Consider the following 24,170-nt stretch of genomic DNA (forward strand, 5'->3'; position numbering starts at 1 on the left):
GTTTAATGGACAACACGTGACATGGTGCCCGTGTGGGTCTGAGCAATAGCAGGGAAACAAAAGGAAAAGTGTCATCTCCCTCCTGCCCTGCTCGGCAGCCAGCTGAGGAATGTCCCCATCACAGCGGCAAGTGGCCCAGCAAGCAGCGCCCCCGCGCCCGCGCCCGGCACCCCCGCTCTGCATGCGCTGCAGTATGCGGAGCAGCGAAGCCACTGTTCTCAGGCTGGAGGGAAAAATGAGATCAGTCAACATGGTTGGCATTTTTCTCATTTCTGAGATGTCACACTTTGCATTATTCTTTTGATTTTGGGGAGAAGGGAAACTTTGTAATTCTGGTGCAGTTGTCATAATACAACTGCACAAACAAAAAATATGAAGAAGCTGAATTCTTATTTCTAAGCTCACAGCTCCTATGGAAAGCCTGAATTAGGCTCCCCCAAACAGATGTTAGAGCTGTCCCTCTTGATCCACGAGTATGCCTTACAGACCTCCGGGGGATGTCTGAAACCACGGGCAGTACCAAGTCCTCTATGTACTATGATTTTTCCTCGACAGACATACCTATGATCAAGTGGATTTTGTAAATTAGGCACAGGGAGAGGTGACAACAGCAAATAATGAGAGAACAGTTAATGCACTGTAGTGAATGTTTTGTGAATGTGGTCTCTCCCTCCCTCCAGACGTCTTATGTACTGTATTACCCTTCTGTGAGTGATGTGAGATAAGATGCCTACGTGATGAGGGATGTGAGGTGAATGATGCAGACATCGTCACGTAGTGTTACAGTACTACTGACCTTCTGACGTGACATCAAACAGAGAGGATCATCTGCCTTTGGACCATGGACTTGCGGTTGACCATGGATAATGGAAACTTCAAGAGGCAACACCGCGGATAAGAGGATTGCTTCTAGGTAAGCTGACTCTGTGAAAATGTTTTCGGATTTGGACCCTTGAACTGTCAGAGAAATTTGGGTTGTCTGAATTGTGAATTCAGGGGCTGGCCCTTGGGCAGGTGGTGTCTGGCCTGACCGCTCCTTTTCGTAGGAAGGGCCTTGCTTCCCTCTCTTCTGTGTCCTTGGCGCTGAGCTCAGGCCTCTCACAGATGGCCACTATGTCAGGGGCTATTCTAAGAAGGTAACAGAGAAGCTAAGTAAAAAAAAGGAACTAGTGAAAGAGGATGAAGAGCCGGATGTCCTGTTGCTCTCCCTACCCATGGACCATCCCACCAGCGCTGCTTAGGTTGATGCCTCTGTAACCCATCACATCATTTTATGTGCATGAACTTCTACCTCACACGGTACTGCGACAAAACCGAATTCCATTTCAACTGAGCACAGGTTGTTCAAAAGTGTATATGGGTCTATCAATACACTTAATGCAACTTAAAATAACACGCGATCTCTCCTTAGAGGGCTGGCACTTGACATTCATCTTCATCTGTGTGAACATATTCCTCTTAAAAAAAATGCCATCTACAAATGCAGTTCGAATCAACTTGTAACTACTGAGATTTGCCGTTGGTTTTAACCCATTAAAACAAGGAACATGTGAAATTTGATGGTCTGACTTTAGGCAATAATACTTGTTTTGCTCATTTGCCTTCTGTGTTACAGAGGACCCAGCTGAGGGTGTAATGACGGACCCCTTCTGTCAATCAAGTGTATGTTACCTAATGGAATGAAAGATGCTCTTTCCTATATGTTTCTGATTTTCACTTGCCTAATTTCTAAGCACCAAACAACCAATGGTCACAGCTTAAGGCAAAGCATGGGTCAGTTTTGATTTAGCAGAAGCAATTTTTCACTCCAAGCAGTAAAGATCTGCTAGGAATAGGCTACCACACTAATTCTTATAAAATTATTGACTCAGGGATTCCTGGGTGGCGCAGCGGTTTGGCGCCTGCCTTTGGCCCAGGGCGTGATCCTGGAGACCCGGGATCGAATCCCACGTGGGGCTCCCAGTGCATGGAGCCTGCTTCTCCCTCTGCCTGTGTCTCTGCCTCTCTCTCTGTGACTATCATAAAAAAATATATATATATTGACTCAAAGACTATCAGCAGGAGAAGGCTACATAAATAATCAGATGTTTTCCTTAAATACATAAGGGACCCAGGAGACTGATGGTCCAAAGAGGGGAAGAAAATCGTTATTTTTTAAAAAGTCCATGAAATGAATAAATATGATCTAGAGGAAGCACAAAAATCATTTGAAATGGACCGTGTAAAAGTTGCCAAAGCATTCAGCATTTGGAGAAATACAGTAGGTATTCTTAACCATGTCAGTATCTGGCAATCTCTGGAGAAATTTTTGGTTGTTTTTGGTTGTCATGACAGGGTGAGAGGGATTATTAGCACCTAGTGGGTATCTGGGGACACTGCTACACATCCACAACAAGCAGGACAGACCCCACAACTAAAAATGATCTGCCCCTAGACATTGAGAGGAGCAGGGTGAGGAGCGCCTAGGTGGTGCAGTCAGTTGAGTGAGCAACTCTTGGTTTTGGCTCAGGTTGTGATCTTGGGGTCATGAGATTGAGCCTCGTGTTGGGCACTGTGCTCAGGACTGAGACTGCTTGAGTTTCTCTCTCTTCCTCTCCCACCTCGGCTCTCTTTCTCTCTCTCTCTCTCTCTCTAAAATAAATAAATAAATAAATATTTATTTAAAAAGAGGGGGCATGGTGAGAAACCCTGAATTAATAATGTTCACCACCCAAGTTCAGGTCTCATGTGCTTGGTCACACATCAAAACACTGGGGTTACACTTTCAACAGAGGCTGTGTCCTGGGTTCAACAAGAAACCATCAGGCCCAGCTCCCAGCAGAGGGCCATGGATTGCATATTGAAAATGCAGCATGACAGCGAAAATACAAATGGCTATTGGTAACTGGTGTAATGTGGGGGTGCAGCAGGAGCAGGAAATCCTGCAGAAAATGATACAAATCCCAGGCAGTAACTAGGGAAGGCAAAGGGGTAGTGCAGGCAAGATGAAACCAGGGGAATTCCTGAGATGAGGCCCCTTGTAAGGGTAGGAAGGCACAGCCCCCCACAGGTCCAGGTTACACCCATGCTGAGAGACAGGCACTGAGGTAGGTGTCCACCAAGTTTGTTGCTGGGTTTCCCCAAACTGAAGTGTGCTGACTGGCATGCTCACAGACCCAGAAGAAAGAAGACAAGGAAGAGCTAAAGCCAGAGGGAAAAAAAAAAAAGAAAAGGAAAGAAAGAAAAGAAAAGAAAAGAAAAGAAAAGAAAAGAAAAGAAAAGAAAAGAAAAGAAAAGAAAAAAAAAAAAAGATAAAGACAAGAAGAAGGAGAGGAAAAACAAGAAGGAGGAGGCATAGCCACAGACCCTGGAAGGCACCTATGATGCTGGGCAAAGGGGATGATGAGGGCATTGGAACCATGGAAACAAAGGTCAATGCTTTCTGCTGGTAGAAGGAAACAGTCTTTGCCCCCAGCACCCTGGGCAGTCCTGCCTCTCCACATCACAGTCAGGCCATCTTATCTGAGGAACTCCCTGTGCTCTGGTGAGCAGCGGGCAATGCATCTGGTGTAGCAAGACATGAAAACATTCCAGGGAGGAAAAGCAAACCATATAAAAAGCACCTTTTCAGACAGAGTTTTACACATAATTTCTCCAAACTCAGTAATAATTCATTAGTTACTTATCATTTATTTTGTGGGGCATTTTAAGAGACAATTTTCCTGGGTTTTGTAACCTGGGTTATCTTTACATCTTCTTGTGTCTCTGATGATTTATCTCAGAAGCATTTTCTGAGGTTAAAGATCTCCCAGTAAATTGCCTTCATCAATTTCTGCCTTTTTTTCCCTTTCTTTGTATCCAAGTGTTTTCCCTGGCTAAGACTGCATTTTCTTTCTTCCCCTTTCCTTCTTCCCAGGTTCTTTACTCGGTTTTGAAAAACCCAATAACTAAGTGTGCTGACATCTGCCTCCATGTCTGACTCTCAAAATTGTTCAGTTAAAAGAAAAACGGGCAATGAAATTGGATGAAATAAAGCATTTAATGTCTTTCACAAACAACAGAGTGATCACTCGCTCCATAGGCTAGATTTCCTCCAAGCTCTTGGCTCTGGGATCACATGTGCATGGGGAGCCTTACTTGCTACTCTCTGGGTATCTGCTTTCTTGTATGACCCAAGTTGTGATTCATATTGGAAAGGCCCATGCTCCAATACAGTAGGACCATCCCTCTCAAGACAAGACCTGATGAGCCTATGTACCAGCTGCAAAGGAATTTCCTCAAGATGATCCAGTATCACTTTCTCAGAACCAGATTTCCCTGGATGGTGGAATTCTGCTTCTATGGAGCCAGCCATACATGTGGAAGCAGGTCTACCCTATTCACAGTTGCTCAAGAAATGCATTTCCAACCTTAGCTATAAACTACTCTTTCTTTAGGAACTTGGGGATGATTTTCATACAGGAAGGGAGGGGGTGGAGGAGAGAGAGAGAGAAAGAAAGAGAGAGGGAGTTTATTTTATAGATATTTTAAGATTGATTATAAAGAAAGCTCATCATTTTAGATATAGTTTTACTATTTTTTAAATTGAAATTCAATTTGCCAACATATAGTACATCATTAGTTTCAGATGTAGTGTTCAGGAACTCATCAGTTGTGTATAACACCCAGTGCTCATCCCATCATGTGCCCTCCTTAGTGCCCGACACCCAGTTACCCCATTCCTCCACCCACTTTCCCTCCAGCGACCCTTTGTTTCCCAGAGTTAAGAGTCTCTCATGGTTTGTCTCCCTCTCTAATTTTTCCCATTCAGTTTCCCTCCTTCCCTCATGGTCCCTTTCACTATTTCGTATATTCCACATATGAGTGAAACCATATGATAATTGTCTTTCTTTGACTGACTTATTTCATTCAGCACAATACCCTCCAGTTCCATCCACGTTGATATAAATGATAGGTGTGCATCCTTTCTGATGGCTGAGTAATATCCCATTATATATAGACCACATCTTCTTTATCCATCATCTGTCAAAGAACATCGTGGCTCCTTCCACAGTTTGGCTATTGTGGACATCGCTGCTATGAACATTGGGGTGCAGGTATCTCGTCATTTCACTACACATCTATCTACTAATCATATTGTCACTTTATAGAATCAGCCCTAAGATATGATTGGGGGAAATTAAAATGTTATCTTTAAAAATCAGGCCCATATTTCCAAATGATATCATAGCCAACTGATTCTCTATCTTAGCCTAATGATTAATAGTGCAAATCAGATCTGCTATTGCATTCTGAATCCTTTTTGCAAACTGTGGTTAATCTTGATTTAATGTTAAAACCTTGAGAACCTACTTGTACATGTATTTTAAATCTTACTTTGTTTATCTTTTTCAATTTACAAGGCACCATCATCAGGAATGTATAGTCCTGCCAAACAGCAGTGACTACACATACCTGCATGCTCCTTACCTTGGATTTACCCTTACTGTAACAGGCCTTCTTGGTGGCTTCATCACACTCCCACTCCACAGCCTGTAGGAAACACCAAAATATGACAGTGACTTAATATGGTTTTGATTGAATAAGAGGGGGAAAAAAATAAGGCATCGGTACTTAGAGTAGGAAATGTGGGCATAATATGGCATCAAAGTTTTCATACTAACAGAATTTACACAAAATTTATGAAATTCACTCATAGGGGCTTATATTTAGCTTTGAAATCAAAGCATTTTCAAGGACTTGTCCCCTAAGCATCTGTACTAAGCACAGTGTGATATTGAGATCACTGTAAGAAAGGTACATGCAAGGAGTTGGTGGCTACTGTGCTAATTACTGAAAGTATCACTTCAGTGAAATCACAGGATAGGTCTATGGGATCTATCCAGCATGCTGGAAAGAAAAGCCATGGAACAAAATGATGTAAATACTCATTTAGACATTTGTATTTTCTGTTAATAGAATGTCTATCAATATTCAAAGATAATGGAGCAAGGATGATTTTGTACATTCTTACTCCCAAGATCCATATATAAATGATGAACAGTCAATCAGAGAAATAACTCATGCAAAGAGCACTTCATCCAATATCAAGAACTCTCACATGTTAGGAGCTCTGACTAAATAGAGCCACAACTCTCGAGCATGTTTTCCCAAACTTTCCAAATCTAACTCATAGTGATCAAGTTGATGTGCACTGTTTCACATATGCAGCTGCCTCACATATGGAATCTGTGATTAGCTGAGATAGTATACAGCCCTTACTTCATAGGAAGAAATGATGATGACTGCAAATATTAACGATCTATATGCTGAGATTGTGAATTACTTCTTTGAGCAAATTTAAGAAACTGAGTTATCTTTTTTATTATTGCATGGAATGTGGATTTATGTTTCAGCTTATTATTAGAACTAGATTTCCACAGAATTTAGGATTTCTGGAGGACCAGTTAAATCATTATGAGTGATTTAAAAAAAAAATTTTTTTTTTTTAGAGAGAAAGCCTGAGCAGGGGAAGGGGGTGGGCAGAGAGACAATCATAAGTAGGCTCCAAGCTCAGCGTGGAGTCTGATGTGAGGCTCAGTCTCACAACCCTGAGATCATTACTTGAGCCAAAATCAAAAGTTGGATGCTTAACCAACTAGGCACCCCATTATCAGAAAAAGTAAGTAGGGGGCAATTTTTTTTGTGAATTTGAACTAGTGTTAAATAATAAACTAAACTAAACTAAAAATAAGCTACTGTCAAATAATATGAAGGAGAAAAATGGCTTCACTCTTACTTCTAGGAAGATACTATTCACTTAGGTTTAGAGAATTACAAAGTAATGGTGCATCATAATCTAGTATTGACTGTCCTCCAAAGAATGTTACATAATAGAGATTAAAACACAAAGCACTGTATCTTGTATAACTTATCTTCCTTGGCAAACATGAGTCCATAAGAAAAGTATTCTAAAGAGAACCACTTCCTTCCCTGTCTTTCAAACAGAAACAATATAACTGCTTTCCCCGGGGGTAGACTTAGAGATTTTTATCAGTGTCAACATTTGATAAGAGAATTTGTTAATTTTCTGTGATGTCTTCCTGTTCATAATGTTTAATGGCAGCAATAAAATCACAGCTAGTCAACATCTGATGCAAACAAATGACTTGAATTCTGTGCAAGGATGACAAATACTTTCATGAAAAGGGATGACACCTCCCGAGCAGACATAAGGGCTTCACGTGTAGTGGCAGATCTATGTGTCCCCCAGGGGGTTAAAATAAGTGCATTACTATTATTCCAAATGGACCTTTCCTTTCTTAGGTCTCTTTATAAAACTCACTTTGCTATTTGTATTTAAACAAAGATATCCATATTTTGCCTTACTGAAACTAAGAACAGAATTGATACACTATGATATGGTCTTTTACAAAGTTGACCCACTTGCAACTCTGACTTACCATCACCAGGAGGATGTGGTTATATAATTGCAAGGATGACCACAAAGTAAAAAAGATTTAAATAAAGAGGTATTCACAGGGGCTCTTGTTAGCCCAGTGATTTTACTGAAAGTTAAATAGTAATTCCCTTTTCAGTCAATTTAAGATCTATGAGGAGCATGGTTAGACCCAAGGCAGCAAGAATATTTATCAAATGCCATCAAAATTGTTCATCAAAGCATTCTGTCGAAATGGCAGACAAACAGTCTTCCCAGTCTGCCTGATACCCAAGTAGCCTGTGCATTTTCAGATAAACAGAGGCCAAGGATTGGATGGGGAAAGTAATAGAAAAAAGAATATAAGTTTTCAAAAATATTGCATTACTTTATCCAGTTTAGCAAGAAAGAGCACCTGCACACACAAGTTTATTAGACCAACAGAAAATAGGACAAATCTTACAGATACTTCTGAAGAGTTATTAAAAGAAGCAAAGTTACTTCTGAGGCATTTTTATTACAGTATAACCGGCTTTCCAATAATATTCAAATCCCGAATTAATTGAAGACCAAGACTGTACGCCTTTTCTGTTGATTCAATTCCTGCCTGAAGAGAGGACAGGATAGACAAGATTTATACTAGAAATGGACTGAACTACCTATTGCAGGGCTGGACAAATATTACTGGATCACAGATTCTGATCACAAAACATATCACAGAATGCAGGGGGGAAAACACATCTTTCCCAGATTGGGCTAAAATCAGATGTTCCTGTTAATCCTATAGAGTCTTTCTATTCTCTCAGTACACTGGACTTTACCCATTTGACCACATCACAACTATAGGAGGGAATAAAAAATAATAATAACACTTTCATTAGAAAGAAATACGAGTATCAGCAAAATCTTCCTGTACCAGAGTTTATTTCTCAGTTACTCCCTCTGTTTGGAATTTTATTATGTTTTAACCTGGTCATAACTTTCTTTATTCCACAAGATTTGTTCTAATCAATTAAATTTCTTTTAATCAAGTCTCCTTGCTGTATTCTCACAGGAGATTCATTGTTCTTCTTTCATGCATCATCATTTTGGAACAAATCCCACTACTGATTTGTGAAGCCGTCTTTCCAGTTGACTACCTTTTAAGACACTTTCCTCTCTACACAAACCTATCTTTATGACAGTCAAAACAAATGCGAAGGCATTAACATTCTACATCTCAGATCTCAGTACAGCACTCATGATCTTATTTCCTGAGTCTTTGCGTTCTTTTTGAAATCTAATTTTTATCACTTCTTGTCTTTTTCTATTGTGCAGTAGCCATGTAGAGAAGAAAAATCTCAATTCTCTATTCTGCATTTAACCTTCATTATACTTTTTGGCAGCAGACATGTAGCAGTAATTTTGTGGTTACTTGGCTATCCAAAGACTATCCACAGTAGGCAAAGATGGGGAAGCATCTATATCTTAAGAGACATGAGGAATCCCATTTATGGAACCTTTTTTTGTTTTGTTTTGTCTGTAAACACATACCGGTAACATCTGTGCTCTTCAACTACTTACAGAAGCTTTGCTTTACACATATGCTCATTCTCTCTCTCATGTCATACATGGTGAAGTATCTACCTATCAAGTGCAAGACACTACACTACATAATTTTGGTGGAAGAGAAATAGACTCATAGGTGATATTTGCACATGTCGGATAGAAGTCTATGATAAAATATAAGTGTCTTCCATCAGTCTGGACAACATCTTTCTAGCTCTGAGAATTTCCCAGTGGTCATTTCCATCGTTCCAATAGCCAAGTGCATTTCCGATCCAGGGATACCCTGGAACGTACAACATCATCAGCTTTCCAGAAGTCACAGTGCTATAGACAGACGGAAAAGGAAATAGAGTAGGTTCACAGAAAGTCATTTCATATCTGCAGAAACCCTGGGGATGTAAGGAAGCGTGACACAGTACATACCTCACCATCACACACATACACATGCTCAAGTTGTGATAAACGGAGCTCTGATCTCAGGAGTAAATCAAACGTGGGAAAGAAATAAGGTTGGTTCTTTGTACATACGTGTTACATACATTTAAATCCACAGTTCTCAGAAGTATATAAACAAAGCTGCGTATTATCACATTCCGCAGCGAGAGGAGTTAATTAGACAGGGACCAGCAAAGGCAGATACTTTTCATAAAAATGAAGAGAACAACATTCTAGGCAGATGGGCCACTACTCTTTCAGCAGATGGCTTTGCTAATTAGATACTGGCAAAAGATAACATTAAAAAAACTAGTTTAATTACACAGTGCCAAAAATTAACAACCACCTGAGGGCTTCTTCTTCTTCTTCTTTTTTTTTTTTTTGACATCACATTCATATTCTTCTGTTATGTATTTCTGTGAAATGCTGGAGAATGTTAAATCATGGTGGCAACTGTAAATAAATTGCCAGGGAATGTACATACCCCTGTACAAGACAAGCAAAACACAAATGAGTTGGAACTTGAAATAACTGATTTTTATGTAACGTCAATAAAGTGTTAATCCAGTTATCCTTAAGCATGGACATGTCCGCGAATTACCTTTAGTGGCCGCACATGGCAGGATCAAAACACGTGGAATCTGAGATGGAAATGGTGGGCATTGAAAGGCACAGAGGGGTAAAGAGTTTAGTCAGTTCGGAGGGATTTGTTCTACATTTCTCTGCCTTTACTTTGTAGCGTCTATTGTATATTTGCTTTCAATATCAATTTGCAGTACATTTGCCTTCATGATCATGGCAAATATAGAAGTCCGCTTCATTGATCCTGGTGACTTCCGAATCAGAGAACTACATGGGAATGTTAGTCCTATTACCCAACAACTAGTTTTTGATTCTCATGACACTGACATCATCCACAATTACATAGAAATCCCATAAAAATGTGTTATACTACCATTTTAAAAATCCTTATATGAAAGTCCGAGATCTTCCACATCCGAATATCAAATCAGACTTACTTTGATAGCTACTCACTCGAGTTCCCAAATTGTTAAATGTTTGTTGGACCTTTTGTTTTTTGGTGGATCTTTTTAAGATTTTATTTATTTATTTCAGGGAGAGAGAGAGAGAGAGAGAGAGAGACAGAGAGAGAGAGAGAGAGAGAATGGGGGGAGCAGAAGGAGAGGGAGAAGAAGACTCAGTGCTGAGCACAGACCCCTAAGATCATGACCTGAGCGGAAATCAAGGGTCAGATGTTTAACTAACTGAGCCACCCAGGCACCCTCTTTGGATCTTTTTAAATTGAGCATTGCTTTTTAATCGAATAGACAGTATATTAGATTCCTAGAGCTGTCATAACAGAGTACCATAGACTGGGTGGCTTTAAACAGTAGAACCTTACTCCCTCACAGTTCCCAAGGCTAGAAGTCTGAAACCAAAGTGCCAGCCAAGTTAATCCTTCAGGAGTCCCTAGGAGAGTCTGCCCCCTGGCCCCCATCCCAGCCTCTCGTGGAGGCCAGCAGCCTTGGTGTTTGAGGGCTTCTGGAAGCATCACTCCAGCCTCTGCCTCCATTTGTCCAAATGTTCTCTTCTTATAAGGGCTCCGGTCTTTGACTAAGGCCCACTCTATGCTAAGAAAACCTCATTTAGCTTATTGCACATGTAAACACTCTATCTCCAGATAAGGTCACCTTCTGAGAATCTGGGGGACACGAATTTTGAAAGGATACCATTCAACCAGGTACAGTGTATATAAAAGTAACAGTTTGAGATTGACAACTGCTAGTACTCAAATGAGGGTCATTGCTTCACCAGAAATCAGCTGCCAAGTCTTAGGCAAAATACTGACAATTTACAAAACTCTTACATCATGCTGACTGACCACAGAGCTGGGTGCTTTCTATACATTTTCTAAGTCTCTTTATAATTTTATGCAGGGGATTAACATTACTCTAATATTCTGGATGAGGACACTGGCTAACTGAATTACCAAAAAGCCATAAAAATAGTAATTGAGACATTGAGATTTGAACTTGGTAACTTGGACTGAAGCCTGTGCTCTCCAGCTACTGAAATTGTTAGTGACCCTCATTTCTGATTGTCACACTTTCTTTGTCCCACGGTTTAGAAAGATACATGTCTACATCACAAATTTGTGCACACCTAAATTCAGAGCTGCTGGCATTCAGTAAATATTAATTAATCACAAAAGACTTCGATTCTGGGGTAGTTCGGTAGCTCAGTTAAGCTTCTGTCTTCAGCTCAAGTCATGACCCCATGGTCCTGGATGGAGCCCCACATCTGGCCCCTGCTCAGCGGGGAGTCTTCTTCTCCCTCTCCATATGCCCACCCCCACTTGTACTCCCTCTCTCTCACTCACTTGCTCACTATATCAAATAAAATAATTTTTTTTTAAAGACTTTGATTCCTTTGTAATGAGTGTATTCATATTTAAATTTTCCGGACTGATCCTAGTATTGATCTTAAGTGGGATGGGACATGATTCACTAATGAAACTCTAGGTTCAAAAATTATATGATCAAGATATAATATAAGATGGGGTGCCTGGGTGGCTCAGTGGTGCCTCTGTCTCTCATAAATAAATAAAAAATCTTTTAAAAAAATGATGCTATTAACAGAAGTGGTACCGGAAGGTAAGCCTAGTACCAAAAGCTGCTTTGGGTTTCTTTCTTGACAATGATGTGAGGCCTTGCATATATATATATATATATATATATATATATATATATATATATGAATGAATAGCATATTGGCATGGGATGATTTGTAAGATACAGAGCAACTCTAGGGACAAACAACTTGCTATATAATAAAAGTTGTCCTGGAAATGTCTTTGCAAGGATAACATTGTAGCATGGCTTTGACCAAAACATTCCTATGTACAGCACTTGACGACTAGGAATCATATTCTAAAGCCATTGGGAAAAGTGAAGAGAGACAACTGTGGCCCAAATACAAAAATGAGCCATATAATGAAATTTCTTTTGGAAATGTGGTCAAATGGTTCAAAGGGAATTTATCACACAAGCAATATGAAGGAACAAGGTATTTATTTTGAGACAACATGAAACAGATGTAGAAAAAGATTCCAGCAATCATAACTTGAACATAAATGAAGATGCAGACACATGATAATTCTTATATAAGTTACATGCCACTTATGACTTTTGTGTGTTAGCTTTCTCTTGCTAGAATTGTAAGGTCACCTAATGTCACAGTCATTCAGTTTTGGTCTCATTATTGTATGTTCTGGCTGAAACCTAATGAAGACATTCCACATAAACTGTCAGCTTAACAGCCAATATAGATTTATTTATTTAGTTTTAAAGATGTTATTTATTTATTCATGAGAGACACGAAGAGAGAGAGAGGAAGAGACACAGGCAGAGGGAGAAGCAGGCTCCATGCAGGGAGCCCGATGTGGGACTCGATCCCGGATCCTGGGATCATGCCCCGGGCTGAAGGCAGACACTAAACCACTGAGCTACCCAGGCGTCCCGCCAATATAGATTTAAATAGATGAGTGTTTGTTTTTAGTTTTTCCATCAATATTTTCTTTCTTTTTTTTTCTGAAACTGGCTTCATGAAAACAAACAACACTTTATATCTGATTACTTTTCTCTGCAGTTCTGCGTTAGAATATGTGCACTAGATTCACTGGAGTACACAGAAAGCCCAGATTATAGATGCTTACTGGGGACTTATTTTATATCCACTGAGCCAACCACTCAGAATTTATTTACTATTCACATTATGATGCTGGTTTCCTGAGATGCATCCTACCACTACCAAGATTGACTTTACTTCCAGTTTCAGAACATATCGATCTAGTTGCCAAATCTCAGGATATACTGAAAACCCTTTTTATGAGCCTTACTCAGCATTATTTCCATAAATTTTTGTTTGCAGCTGAGAAAAATGAACATTAAAATTTGTCTTCTGGTGTACATTTGGGCAGTTACATTTCTTTCTTATTTTATTTTATTTTTATTTATTTATTTATTTATGATAGTCACAGAGAGAGAGAGAGAGAGAGAGAGAGGCAGAGACACAGGCAGAGGGAGAAGCAGGCTCCATGCACCGGGAGCCCAACGTGGGACTCGATCCCGGGTCTCCAGATCGCGCCCTGGGCCAAAGACAGGCGCTAAACCGCTGCGCCACCCAGGGATCCCTCTTTCTTATTTTAAAGAAAATGTGAAACCGGATGATATACTTCTGTTCAAGAAACATTACTTATAATATGATTGCAATGTTAAATGAGAACTTAATGAACATTATTGATATATTCATTTCCAGTTAATATTTAATATTCTCATGATTTTATGAATATCTGCTGCAACTTATTAAATCAAATACTTTATCATTAAACAATACTTTTTGAGTTTGCCATTTATTTCCTCAAACATTTGTCTCTCTTCTCTAGTCTAAAGAGCTTACTTACCAGAGGTAAGTCCTAAAATGTTATCACAACTATTACTAAAATCTTAGATGAGAAAGACCTCTATCCAGCAAAGAACCTCAGAAGTATTTCATGTCTGAGAATGAGAGGTGAGTTTTTTTATTTAAGATTTTATTTATTTATTTATTTGAGGGGGAAGCAGAAGAAGAGAGAGAATCGCAGGCAGACTCCATGCTGAGCACGGAGTCTGACGTGGGGCTCGATCTCATGACCCTGAGATCATAACCTGAGCCAAAATCAAGAGTCAGACCCTCCACCGAATGAGCCCCTCAGGCAGCCAAGAGCAGGTGGATTTTGGGTACACGTGATGTCTAAGATATTTTGTTTGAAAATGGAAAATTTTTGGTATAATTTTACAAGAAATTGTGGTGAACATCCCTCATGCTCCCCCTCCCCCATTTGGTCCATTCTCCATAGCTTTACTGCTATCCCAATCAGCGGGAATTGGCAATTCACTGCCAAACGCTGTAACTTTACCCAACTTCCTATGAGGGAACTGGGTTCTATGGCTCTGGCCGCACCCAGAAACACACATTTGTGCACGTCAGGGTGAGACTGTGGTAGACTGATAACAGCCCCACAAAAGATCGCCACATCCTATGCCCTGGAGTCTGCGGATGGTACCTTGAATGGGGAAAAAAGGACTTGCAGACGTGACCACATTAAAGATCTGGAGATGGGGAAATTACCCTGGATTATTCGGGCAGCTCCCAAATACAATCGAACATACCCTGAAGAGGAAGGCAGAGAGGGGTCTGCACACACAGAGGAGAAGGCAGAGCGGCCCTGAGGCAGAGACTGGAGTGATGCAGCCACAAGTCAAGGAAGGCCAGCAGCCGCCAGGATCTAGAGGAGGCAGGGAACAGATTCTCCCCTAGAGCCTCCACAGGGAGCATGGCCTATGAGACACCTCGGTCTTAGTGCCATAAAACTTATCTTGGACTCCTGGCCTCTGGAACTGTGAGAGAATGAAGTTCTGCTGTTTCCAGTCCCCATGTTTGTGCTAATTTGTCACAGCAGTGATAGAAAAATAATAGAGGCATATGTATACATGAACTACACACATGCACACACACCCACACGTACAGATGATCTTCATGCAAGAAGGTGGATAAATTCATCTTCATGTTTCTGCCAAATATCTGAGTCAGTCCCTATAAATAGGAAAGATGCATCCCTGATCCCAAAGAGTTTCTGGGGAGTTCATGCTGCAGTTTGGGGAGTACTGAAGGGGAACACAGATATAGATAAGCATGAATGAAGGGCAGGTCCCAAGGAGGCAATGCTTGGGCTGGATGTGAAGAGACTGACCAGTGAATGAGGAGATTCAGGGGTGGGCATTCATGACAAGCAAGGAAAGCAGCCAGTGCAAAGCCCAGAATGGTAAGAAAGTATATTTGTGTGAGGAACTGAAAGTTGCTAAGGTGGGGAACAGAGAGGGATATGGCTTTACAGGCTGGCATATAGTTAAAGACAGGACTCACGAGCTATGCCCCTGAGTTCAGAGTTTTCAGGAGCCAAGAAAAGCCAAGGGTCAGATAGTAAACAAGATGCCAGCACAGGAGATGAGTAACTGAGAAAGACCTCTGGGGCTGCTTGGGCCTCGGGGGCGGGTGGTGGGTGAACGGGACTCTGGTGTAGAGGTTGTGGCAGGCAACCAGCAGGCAGATGCTGATACAAGCAGGGACCAAAGGATGGGCAACGCCCTCCCTAGTGGGAACAGCACTACCTATGGTCAAAGTAGACGTTGAGGTGAGGGGATGCCACATACTCGACCCAGCTTGACAGTGGGTGGATATCAGTTGGCCAAGTCTGTCTAATATATAACAGAAAAGTCAGTCCCACCCACTCCGGTGGCTGGACTGGGCACCATGCATGACTCTGGACTGCCTTCCGGATCCCCAGAAGTAACTCTAGTCTTAGAAAAGTAACACTACCTTTACCATGCTGCCTGAAGAAAAACTCAACAGGATAATAAATGGATTTCCCGAATAGCAAAGTAGTTCATCCCCACCGCCCACCCCGCGCACACACACACATCCATAGGCTATTTGGATCACCATACTTTTGAATTAAATACATGTTTAGTTCATTGGTAATAAATTCTGGTTTTACAAAACTACCTGAAAAAAAATCACCCAAACAAATCATATTAATTACATGATTAATCAAATTAATTACATGAGAGGTACGAGAAATTCATACTAGTTCAGTACAGGAACTTCACTTTTAAAGTCATATGATCATGACTGACTTGCTTGGAATTCTGTGTCCCGAGTCAAGCAAATGTGATTAAATAAAAAACAGAAATGCAAATTGAGGGAAAACTCATAACCTTTGACATATAGGACATTTAGCAAAGAAGTTGAAATTAATAAGTGGAAGAAAACAAGAAAAATGGAAAAGAAGAAAAATTAAGTTTTTCATATCTTTTAGGCTTACACTTCTCTTAGATTTTTTTACATGTGTGGAAAATTCAGAAAGAAATATGCTATTAAAAATGTAATATTTATGCTGCTTCCAAACCAGCCACATTCAGAATTAATGTGAGAGTTTCAGGTATATTAGGGTCTCCATTATAATTCTCAATATCAACAGAGGAAATTTAATGCTACTTTGAGTCTGTGATTTTCCAAGTACTGACTGGATGAATTCACAGGTGCCCATCCTTTGGATCCACATAGTGAGTTCAAAGAGACCCAATAGATAAACCTGTACTGTAGAAAGCTCTGGCTCACTCTGGAGTTGACACAATGTTTCAGGCATAAGTGGCAAACAGAGCAGCAAGGTAACAGCAGAGACCAGAAAATCAGACAACATGTGACAGTAAAATACCCTAAAAGAGCGCCAGCAAGATATATCAGGGAAAATATCCTGGAGGTCCTGATGGGGATGATGTCTGCTACTTTTCTGCCCAACACTACACACATTCACCTCCCAACAGCCATGAAACACAGGCAGTACTATCAGATTCACCCTACACAGCAGGTGGCAGAAGAAGTAACTCGCCAAATGTCACCAAGCTATTAAGTGGATGACGCAGGTCATCCAGCTTCAGCATCCACCATTTGTCTTAAACCATGTGCTCTGACCTCATCTTTCAGGGAGTGCAATGCAAGGACCTCCCAGATTTCTAATTCCTTCTTGTCTCACCAAGGTCCACCGAAAGACTGAGTTGGCTTGCTTTGAACTTGTCAGAAGAAATAACACGTTGCTTTCTCTTTGTAATAAATGGGAAAAGGGCTTTGGTGGGGAAATGAGAAATAAAAGAGTTTGAACAGACGATGCTTCTTCACTTTGTCATTACGGAGATTTTGACGGTTCCATTGTAGATTTCATATGAACCCATTCGTTTGGACATTTTTGGCTGGCAACCCCTCCTACCCTGAGTTCTGAAAGGACATAGACGAAAGTAAATTTAATCGAAAATAGCTTATCATTCTGCAATGCTGTGGAATTATCCAAACCAACATGAAATTATATCAAAAGCAAGACAAAGATCATGTATGAGCAATAAGTGTGCATACAATCCCATCTTCCAGGACATTACGCTGGGGTAAAGATTATTAAACTACCTACAGAGTAATTCACACTGGGTTATATTCCCAAAGTGAGTCTATGTATTGGATTCGGGAGAATAAAGGAAACACTATCCCACGGAGATACCAGGCAGGTTGAGTTGAAAAGCACCACGGTCAACAGAGTCCAGGGTCCTGGATATGGCATGAAGGACCCACATTATGCAGGCATAGCCAGGAAAACACACTTGAATTTCTCATCTGAGCTTCTAAGGTTCTATGACCCTCCCACTCCTGTGAAAAGTGGGTTGTTACCTTCCCATGTGTAACATGGAGGTCAACCTCCTTCTCTCATAGCACAGAGCAAGGGAACTCTGAGGAGGTAACAGACCATCCAAGAAGCACCACAAGGTCCCAGAGAGATAAAGACAAGGGACACTCCTGGGTTCTTATCCTGGGGGGAGCTAGCCTGCCTTTTCTCCAGATCTCTATTTCCCAACCCCAAACAGTTGCACCATGCCCACTGCTGTCTTCTTACTGCAGGAGCCAGCCTTTCAGAGTCTCCCTATATGGTCTCAAGAATGGCAAGAGCACCACTAATAAACAGGGAAGCCAAGCATTCTCCCCAGAGCCATTACATAGGCTGCATAGAAGCACTGTGCTTTCAATTTAATATTTTCTAGGACAATCATGCCCTAAGAGTGCTAATGTCTCTGAGATAAATCATGCTAACAGAGTTATCCTCACTTCCTAAGGCCTACAGGTCTGGTTAGGCTGAATATTAAGAGGAGTAGATTTTTTTCTTTGTTTTTATAAATAAGATAACTTTTCCCTATACATATCTATATGTGCTCTCAAGGGCAACTGATTTAATGGATTATGATGATGGATAATTAGGCCTCTTAATTATTTTCTTAGGATTATTGTAGCTGTGAAAATCAAGTCATATACACATACATCCAAATAGCAATTATAAAATATTTAATTGCTTTTTAATTTAGAAATGATTTCTGGTTTTGAGAACTATCTCTGTCCCAGTGTGTTCATCATTTTCATTGCATATTCAAAGACCTTATCAGTCTATTTATAACTATTTTGCTTGGGTTACCTTCTATGGTATTTTGACAAATGCCATTCGTAATTACTTAGATTTGTGTTCAGATCAACACATAATCTGGGTGATTCAGCCAACACATAATGTTTAATTACCCAGTTTTAATTTAATCTATTTTTAAAAATGGACGCAGCAAGTCCAAAAGTGATCTACAAAATCTCTGAATCTTACCTTTTCTAGGCACCAGACTCTGGGCATTTCACAAAGATTTCATCCCTAGGCCTTCTCTGCCAATGTTCGCTTTTTCTTTAAATAATGGTGAATCCCAGGAAAAAGAAACTCTTGGCTTAGTGAGTAGCTTCTATATTCCCTTCACATCAGTGATAAACAACAATGGTACAACAGCATAATAATTCTAAGCTGACAACGCAGTTTCTCCTCCAATGTGTAAAAACACGAAGGACAGTCATTGAGGATTGTCTGAGTTTAATATGAGGTAAACTCACAATATATGAAATACAGAGAGAAATTCTATGTTATCTTATGTAGTTATTTTTTAAGACTTATTTATTTATCTAAGAGAGAGAGACAGAGACAGAGACAGAGAGACAGGCAGAGACAGAGAGAAAGAAAGCACATATGAATGGCAGGGAGGGGTAGAGGGAATTTTCAGGCAGACTCCCCAACATGACATGACCTGAGCCAAAATCAAGAGTTAGCCGCTTAACTGACTAAGCCATCCTCGTGCCCCTGTAATCACGTTAATTGGTTCTATGCCAAGGAAACACCCCAAAACAGACCATGTTAATTATCCAGTATATTTCTATGTAATCCATCTTCACTTGTAAATATATTCAGCTAATATTTACTGAGCACCTATTATGTGAAAGAATGTGGGTTACAACACGATTCTTCTAAAGCCTCCTGCACTTTAGAAATTCTGAGCATAAGGGCACCTGGGTGGCTCAGTGGTTGGGTGTCTGCCGTTGGCTCAGGTCATGATCCCGAGTTCCTGAGATCCAGTCCTGCATCCGGCTCCCTGTGCGGAGCCTGCTGCTCCCTTTGCCGTGTCTCTGCCTCTCTGTCTCTCATGAATAATAAATTTAAAAAATTTTTAGAAACGGCAGAAGGCACAGGTGTAGGTACCAGCATTGCTAACTACAACAGGATCTACTGAAGGCTGCACGTGCTCTGGACAGAAGGTCTTGAGTTGGTTCTCTGAGGTCCGTTTGAGATACTCCATTCAAATGGTCCTCGTGGTGTGAAAAAGCATCTACCTTCCAGGAAAGAAGCTGGTTGGAGGTAAACACAAAACACGGTTTCTTCTGCCCCTTGTACTCATCTTGGCTCAAAAACAAAGGGCATGTTGTGACGTAAGTGTGGCTCACATGTTTCATTTTGGCTATTGTCTTTTTCTTTTTTGGGAAGAGGATGGAACAGAAAGTCACAACAGCTCAATCAACAGCCTGTGTTCCCCAGAGCTGGTCCACATGCAGGGGCTGAGCCCAGGTGCTGGCTGTGTTACAGGTGTGATGAAGGGAACCCCAAGACCTTTATGTGAAATGCCCTTGTTCAGAGGGATGATTTGCTCTAAAACACTGACACCTGGCTTGAGGACTGTGACACTGAAGTCAAGAAAATTCCATAGTTTCTTCTGGACAACAGAGTACAAGGGCCATCATACCACTAGTCTGTCCAGGCAATTTGGTTTTGTTTGGTTGGTTTTTTTTGCTTTTTTTTTTTTTTATTGGAGTTCAATTTGCCAACATATAGCATAACACCCAGGGCTCATCCCATCAAGTGCCCCCCTCAGTGTCCGTCACCCAGTCACCCCTACCCCCCGCCCACCTCCCTTTATACCACCCCTTGTTTGTTTCCCAGAGTTAGGAGTCTCTATATTCTGTCGCCCTTTCTGATATTTCCCACTCATTTTTTCTCCTTTCCCCTTTATTCCTTTTCACTATTTTTTATATTCCCCAATGAATGAGACCATATAATGTTTGTCCTTCTCCGATTGACTTATTTCATTCAGCATAATACCCTCCAAGTCCATCCATGTCGAAGCAAATGGTGGGTATTTGTCGTTTCTAATGGCTGAGTAATATTCCATTGTATACACAGACCACATCTTCTTTATCCATTCTTCTTTCGATGGACACCGAGGCTCCTTCCACAGTTTGGCCACCGTGGACATTGCTGCTATCAACATTGGGCTGCAGGTGTCCCGGCATTTCATTGCATCTGTATCTTTGTGGTAAATCCCCAATAGTGCAATTGCTAGGTCGTAGGGCAGGTCTATTTTTAACTCTTTGAGGAACCTCCACAGTTTTCCAGAGTGGCTGCACCAAGTTCACATTCCCACCAACAGTGCAGGAGGGTTCCCCTTTCTTCGCATCCTCTCCAACATTTGTGGTTTCCTGCCTTGTTAATTTTCCCCATTCTCACTGGTGTGAGGTGGGATCTCATTGTGGTTTTGATTTGTATTTCCCTGATGGCCAGTGATGTGGAGCATTTCCTCATGTGCGTGTTGGCCATGTCCATGTCTTCCTCTGTGAGATTTCTGTTCATGTCTTTTGCCCATTTCATGATTGGATTGTTTGTTTGTTTGCTGTTGAATTTAATAAGTTCTTTATAGATCTTGGATACTAGCCCTTTATCTGATACATCATTTGCAAATATCTTCTCCCATTCTGTAGGTTGTCTTTTAGTTTTGTTGACTGTTACTTTGTCCAGGCAATTTGTTATGGACTTTTCAAAAGCATTAGAGAGTTGACTTCTCCTTCATTCTAGAATCACTTTCTTCTCCTGGTCTGCAGCCCACAATGCCTGGGTTTTCTTCTTTATTCACTAGCTGCTCCTTTTGAGCCTCCTTCCCAGTCCCACCACTCTGCTAGGTCTTCCCCAGATGGTGGTATGCCTCTGGCATCTGCCTGAGACTCCCACGGTTCTTCTAGACTCTTGCTCCTCAGGGAGTGTCACCTGGTCCCATGAGGGTAAATACCATCCGTACACTGTGCCTCCACTCCTGTCTGTTGCCAGGAACTATTCATCCTTCTCTCCTCTGAGTACATCCCTAGGGACAGCCAAAATGCATCTCATGGTACCCAAATCACCATGCATGATTCCTCTCAGTGTGTTCCAGCTTGCTTTTCCCCATGTTCTGTTCATATCACCATCCACTCAGGAAAAACACAGGCAAGCTATCCTTGATTCCTCACTGCCAACATGCATGCAATCTACCAGTAAATCCTGTGGACTACAATAAACAAACCAAAATTTACAAATCCATCCATTTGTCTATCAGTATCTCTTGACTGAACTAATGCAACACTTTCCTAACTGCTGTTCTTCTTCCAATCTTGCTCCATCATAACCATTTCTCTATACCTCAACCAAAGCACCTTTCTAACATGAATATTAGATCATTTTTCATATTTTCCACTGGTTTGCCATTGTACTTAAAACCTGGAGTCCTCAGCCTTGCTCACACATATCATGAGCTCTTGCTCCCATTTCTTGGATCATGGGTAGTATCATTCCTCTGCCCCTCAACACTATGATCCAGCAACACTAAACTTCTTTATGTTCCTTTAGCCTTCCAAGATAAATCCTTCTTCTGGACCTTTGGATTTCCTGGTCTCCCTCTCCATAAAGTTTCTTCCTCTCACCTCTGCCCTGATGCCCCATTGTTCACATGTTAGCTCAAACATCACTCCCTAAAAGTTGGCTTGTGCTGCCCACCTTCCATACAGGAGCCATGACGACCCTGTCTACTGGATAACTGCATTCATGTTCTTGACAGCACACTGATCATTTTCCAACCCTTTCCTTAACTATTAATTGATTAAATGTTTGTCTCCACTATAACCAAATTTATAAGAGAAAAAAGTCCTTTTCTTTGATCACCATTTTACTTCCCCCACTTAGAAGTCTGACGGTCACACAGAGCATCCTAGTTAAATATGTGTTGAAAGAACTAATGAATCCACGAGTTTGGAAAGGCACACTGACTTTGCCTGCAGAAACTTTCTGAGCAGAGGGCAACAATTTCAAGGCTAAACTTCATTACCAGTTTTAAAACCGGACATGGGTTCAAGATGAGTGAAGTTCAAGCAAATCACTGTGCATTTCTTTTTCTTTTTTTTTTTAATTATTTAATTATTTATCCATGAGAGACACAGAGAGAGAGGCAAAGACATAGGCAGAGGGACAAGCAGGCTCCTCACAGGGAGCCTGATGTGGGACTTGATCCCCAGACTGCTCACGCTCTGAGCCAAAGGCAGATGCTCAAACGTTGAGCGACCCAGGGGTCCCCACTGTGCATTTCTAAAATGCAATCTGCACATCCTTATAATGGGAACAATAATGCCTGTGCTTCCTGTTGCAAAAGATTGTTGTGAGATACAAAGAGATGTGGAAGCTCTCTGTAATTCTAGGGCAAAGTCAGTCAGTAGGAGTAGTTGGGCCTGGAGTCTTTGATCTTCATCAGGAACTGGAAAGCTCATTCTTATCATAGATGGATGTGTTGACCCATTAAATGGATGAGGCATAAGCAGGGTAGTGGGAGTCAACACTTGGCCCTGAAGAGTTCTGCATCCAACAGAAATCCAGAGAATGACTCCTCCCCCAGGTAAGAAACCCAGAGAAAACTCCTTCATCACCATCTCACTCATTGCCTCTGCACAGCAGCCTGTACTGAAGGCCTTCAGACTGACTGCCCCAGGGATGAAAATCAAGTCACTTTTTGCTTCCATAGTATCCACGGTGCAGGTACTATCACACTAGAGAAACAGCCACAAAACAATTCTGAGGGGGAAAAGTAAAGCTCATAATACCTGGCAAACAAACTATGTATTTCATATTTTATATATATATATATATATATATATATATATATATATATATATATAATTTCATACACACACACACACATATAATCTTTTTTTCAACACCAAATTAACTGAAAGTCAGTCAAATGAAATAACAGCTTCTGTATTATACCTGAAAATGGCCATCAACAGGGCCAGCTCCATCATAAAACGTGTGGTTTATATTATGGACAGAGACTGGATGGCTCTAAAAAATTAATTATCATCTTTCCTTGCAGCAGAGGAGGCCAGTGAACACTGTTTAGAATAAATGAAGCCCCCTAGCCTTTTCCTTCCACCACTTGCTTGTCAGGCGTCCCTAGTGATTCAGAAACCAGGCACAAGAATGGTCAGCCTTGTGTCCTAGTGCTGGGCATGACTTCCAGACATTTCCCAGCGGCAACATCAAGGAGCATGAATGAGATGTGCCAACAAGGTTCATGAATAGTTACATCCAAGAGCAAGCAGAGAGGGTTGCCCCTGGCAGCTCTGCACCCGGCTGCCAAGGTCCCCAGGAGGCTGAGAGAAGGGCAGCCAAAGGTCAGGGTGGTCATGGTTGAGATCACTGAGCCTGAAGGCACCCAGAGCAAAAACCAGAGGTTTGCATCTATCAGATCCTCATACTGAACACCGATAAATGACTGAGGAGGAACACTGGGGAGAAGAGTTGTCAGATGTCATGATGAAAAAATAAAATAGATATATTCATGCTGATTTGGAAAGACTCTCCAGAGAAGTTACAAGTCTAACCCTCTTCCCTTCAATGGGGTTCTCAAATGCTAGTCTGAGGCATAATTCTACAGATTCATTTGTGTTCTTAAATTAGAAGGCTCAGTGAAGCAAAATTCTCCTGTGCAATATAAATCCTGAC

The 24,170-nt window shown here is 41.1% G+C and overlaps 1 protein-coding gene across 5 annotated transcripts in view; it reads right to left on the reverse strand.

Annotated features, from left to right (window-relative positions):
- Window positions 1–24,170, reverse strand: part of SEMA5A (semaphorin 5A) — a 472,307-nt gene that overhangs the window by 169,997 nt on the left and 278,140 nt on the right. For all 5 annotated transcript variants that reach the window (XM_026017648.2, XM_072752696.1, XM_072752695.1 and 2 more), the window contains one exon: window positions 5,449–5,511. In XM_026017648.2, coding sequence (XP_025873433.1) covers window positions 5,449–5,511 — 63 coding nt within the window. The remainder of the gene's footprint in view (window positions 1–5,448; window positions 5,512–24,170) is intronic.

This window comes from Vulpes vulpes, chromosome 3 (assembly GCF_048418805.1).
Source record: "Vulpes vulpes isolate BD-2025 chromosome 3, VulVul3, whole genome shotgun sequence".
In the NCBI taxonomy this organism is placed as follows: domain Eukaryota; kingdom Metazoa; phylum Chordata; class Mammalia; order Carnivora; family Canidae; genus Vulpes; species Vulpes vulpes.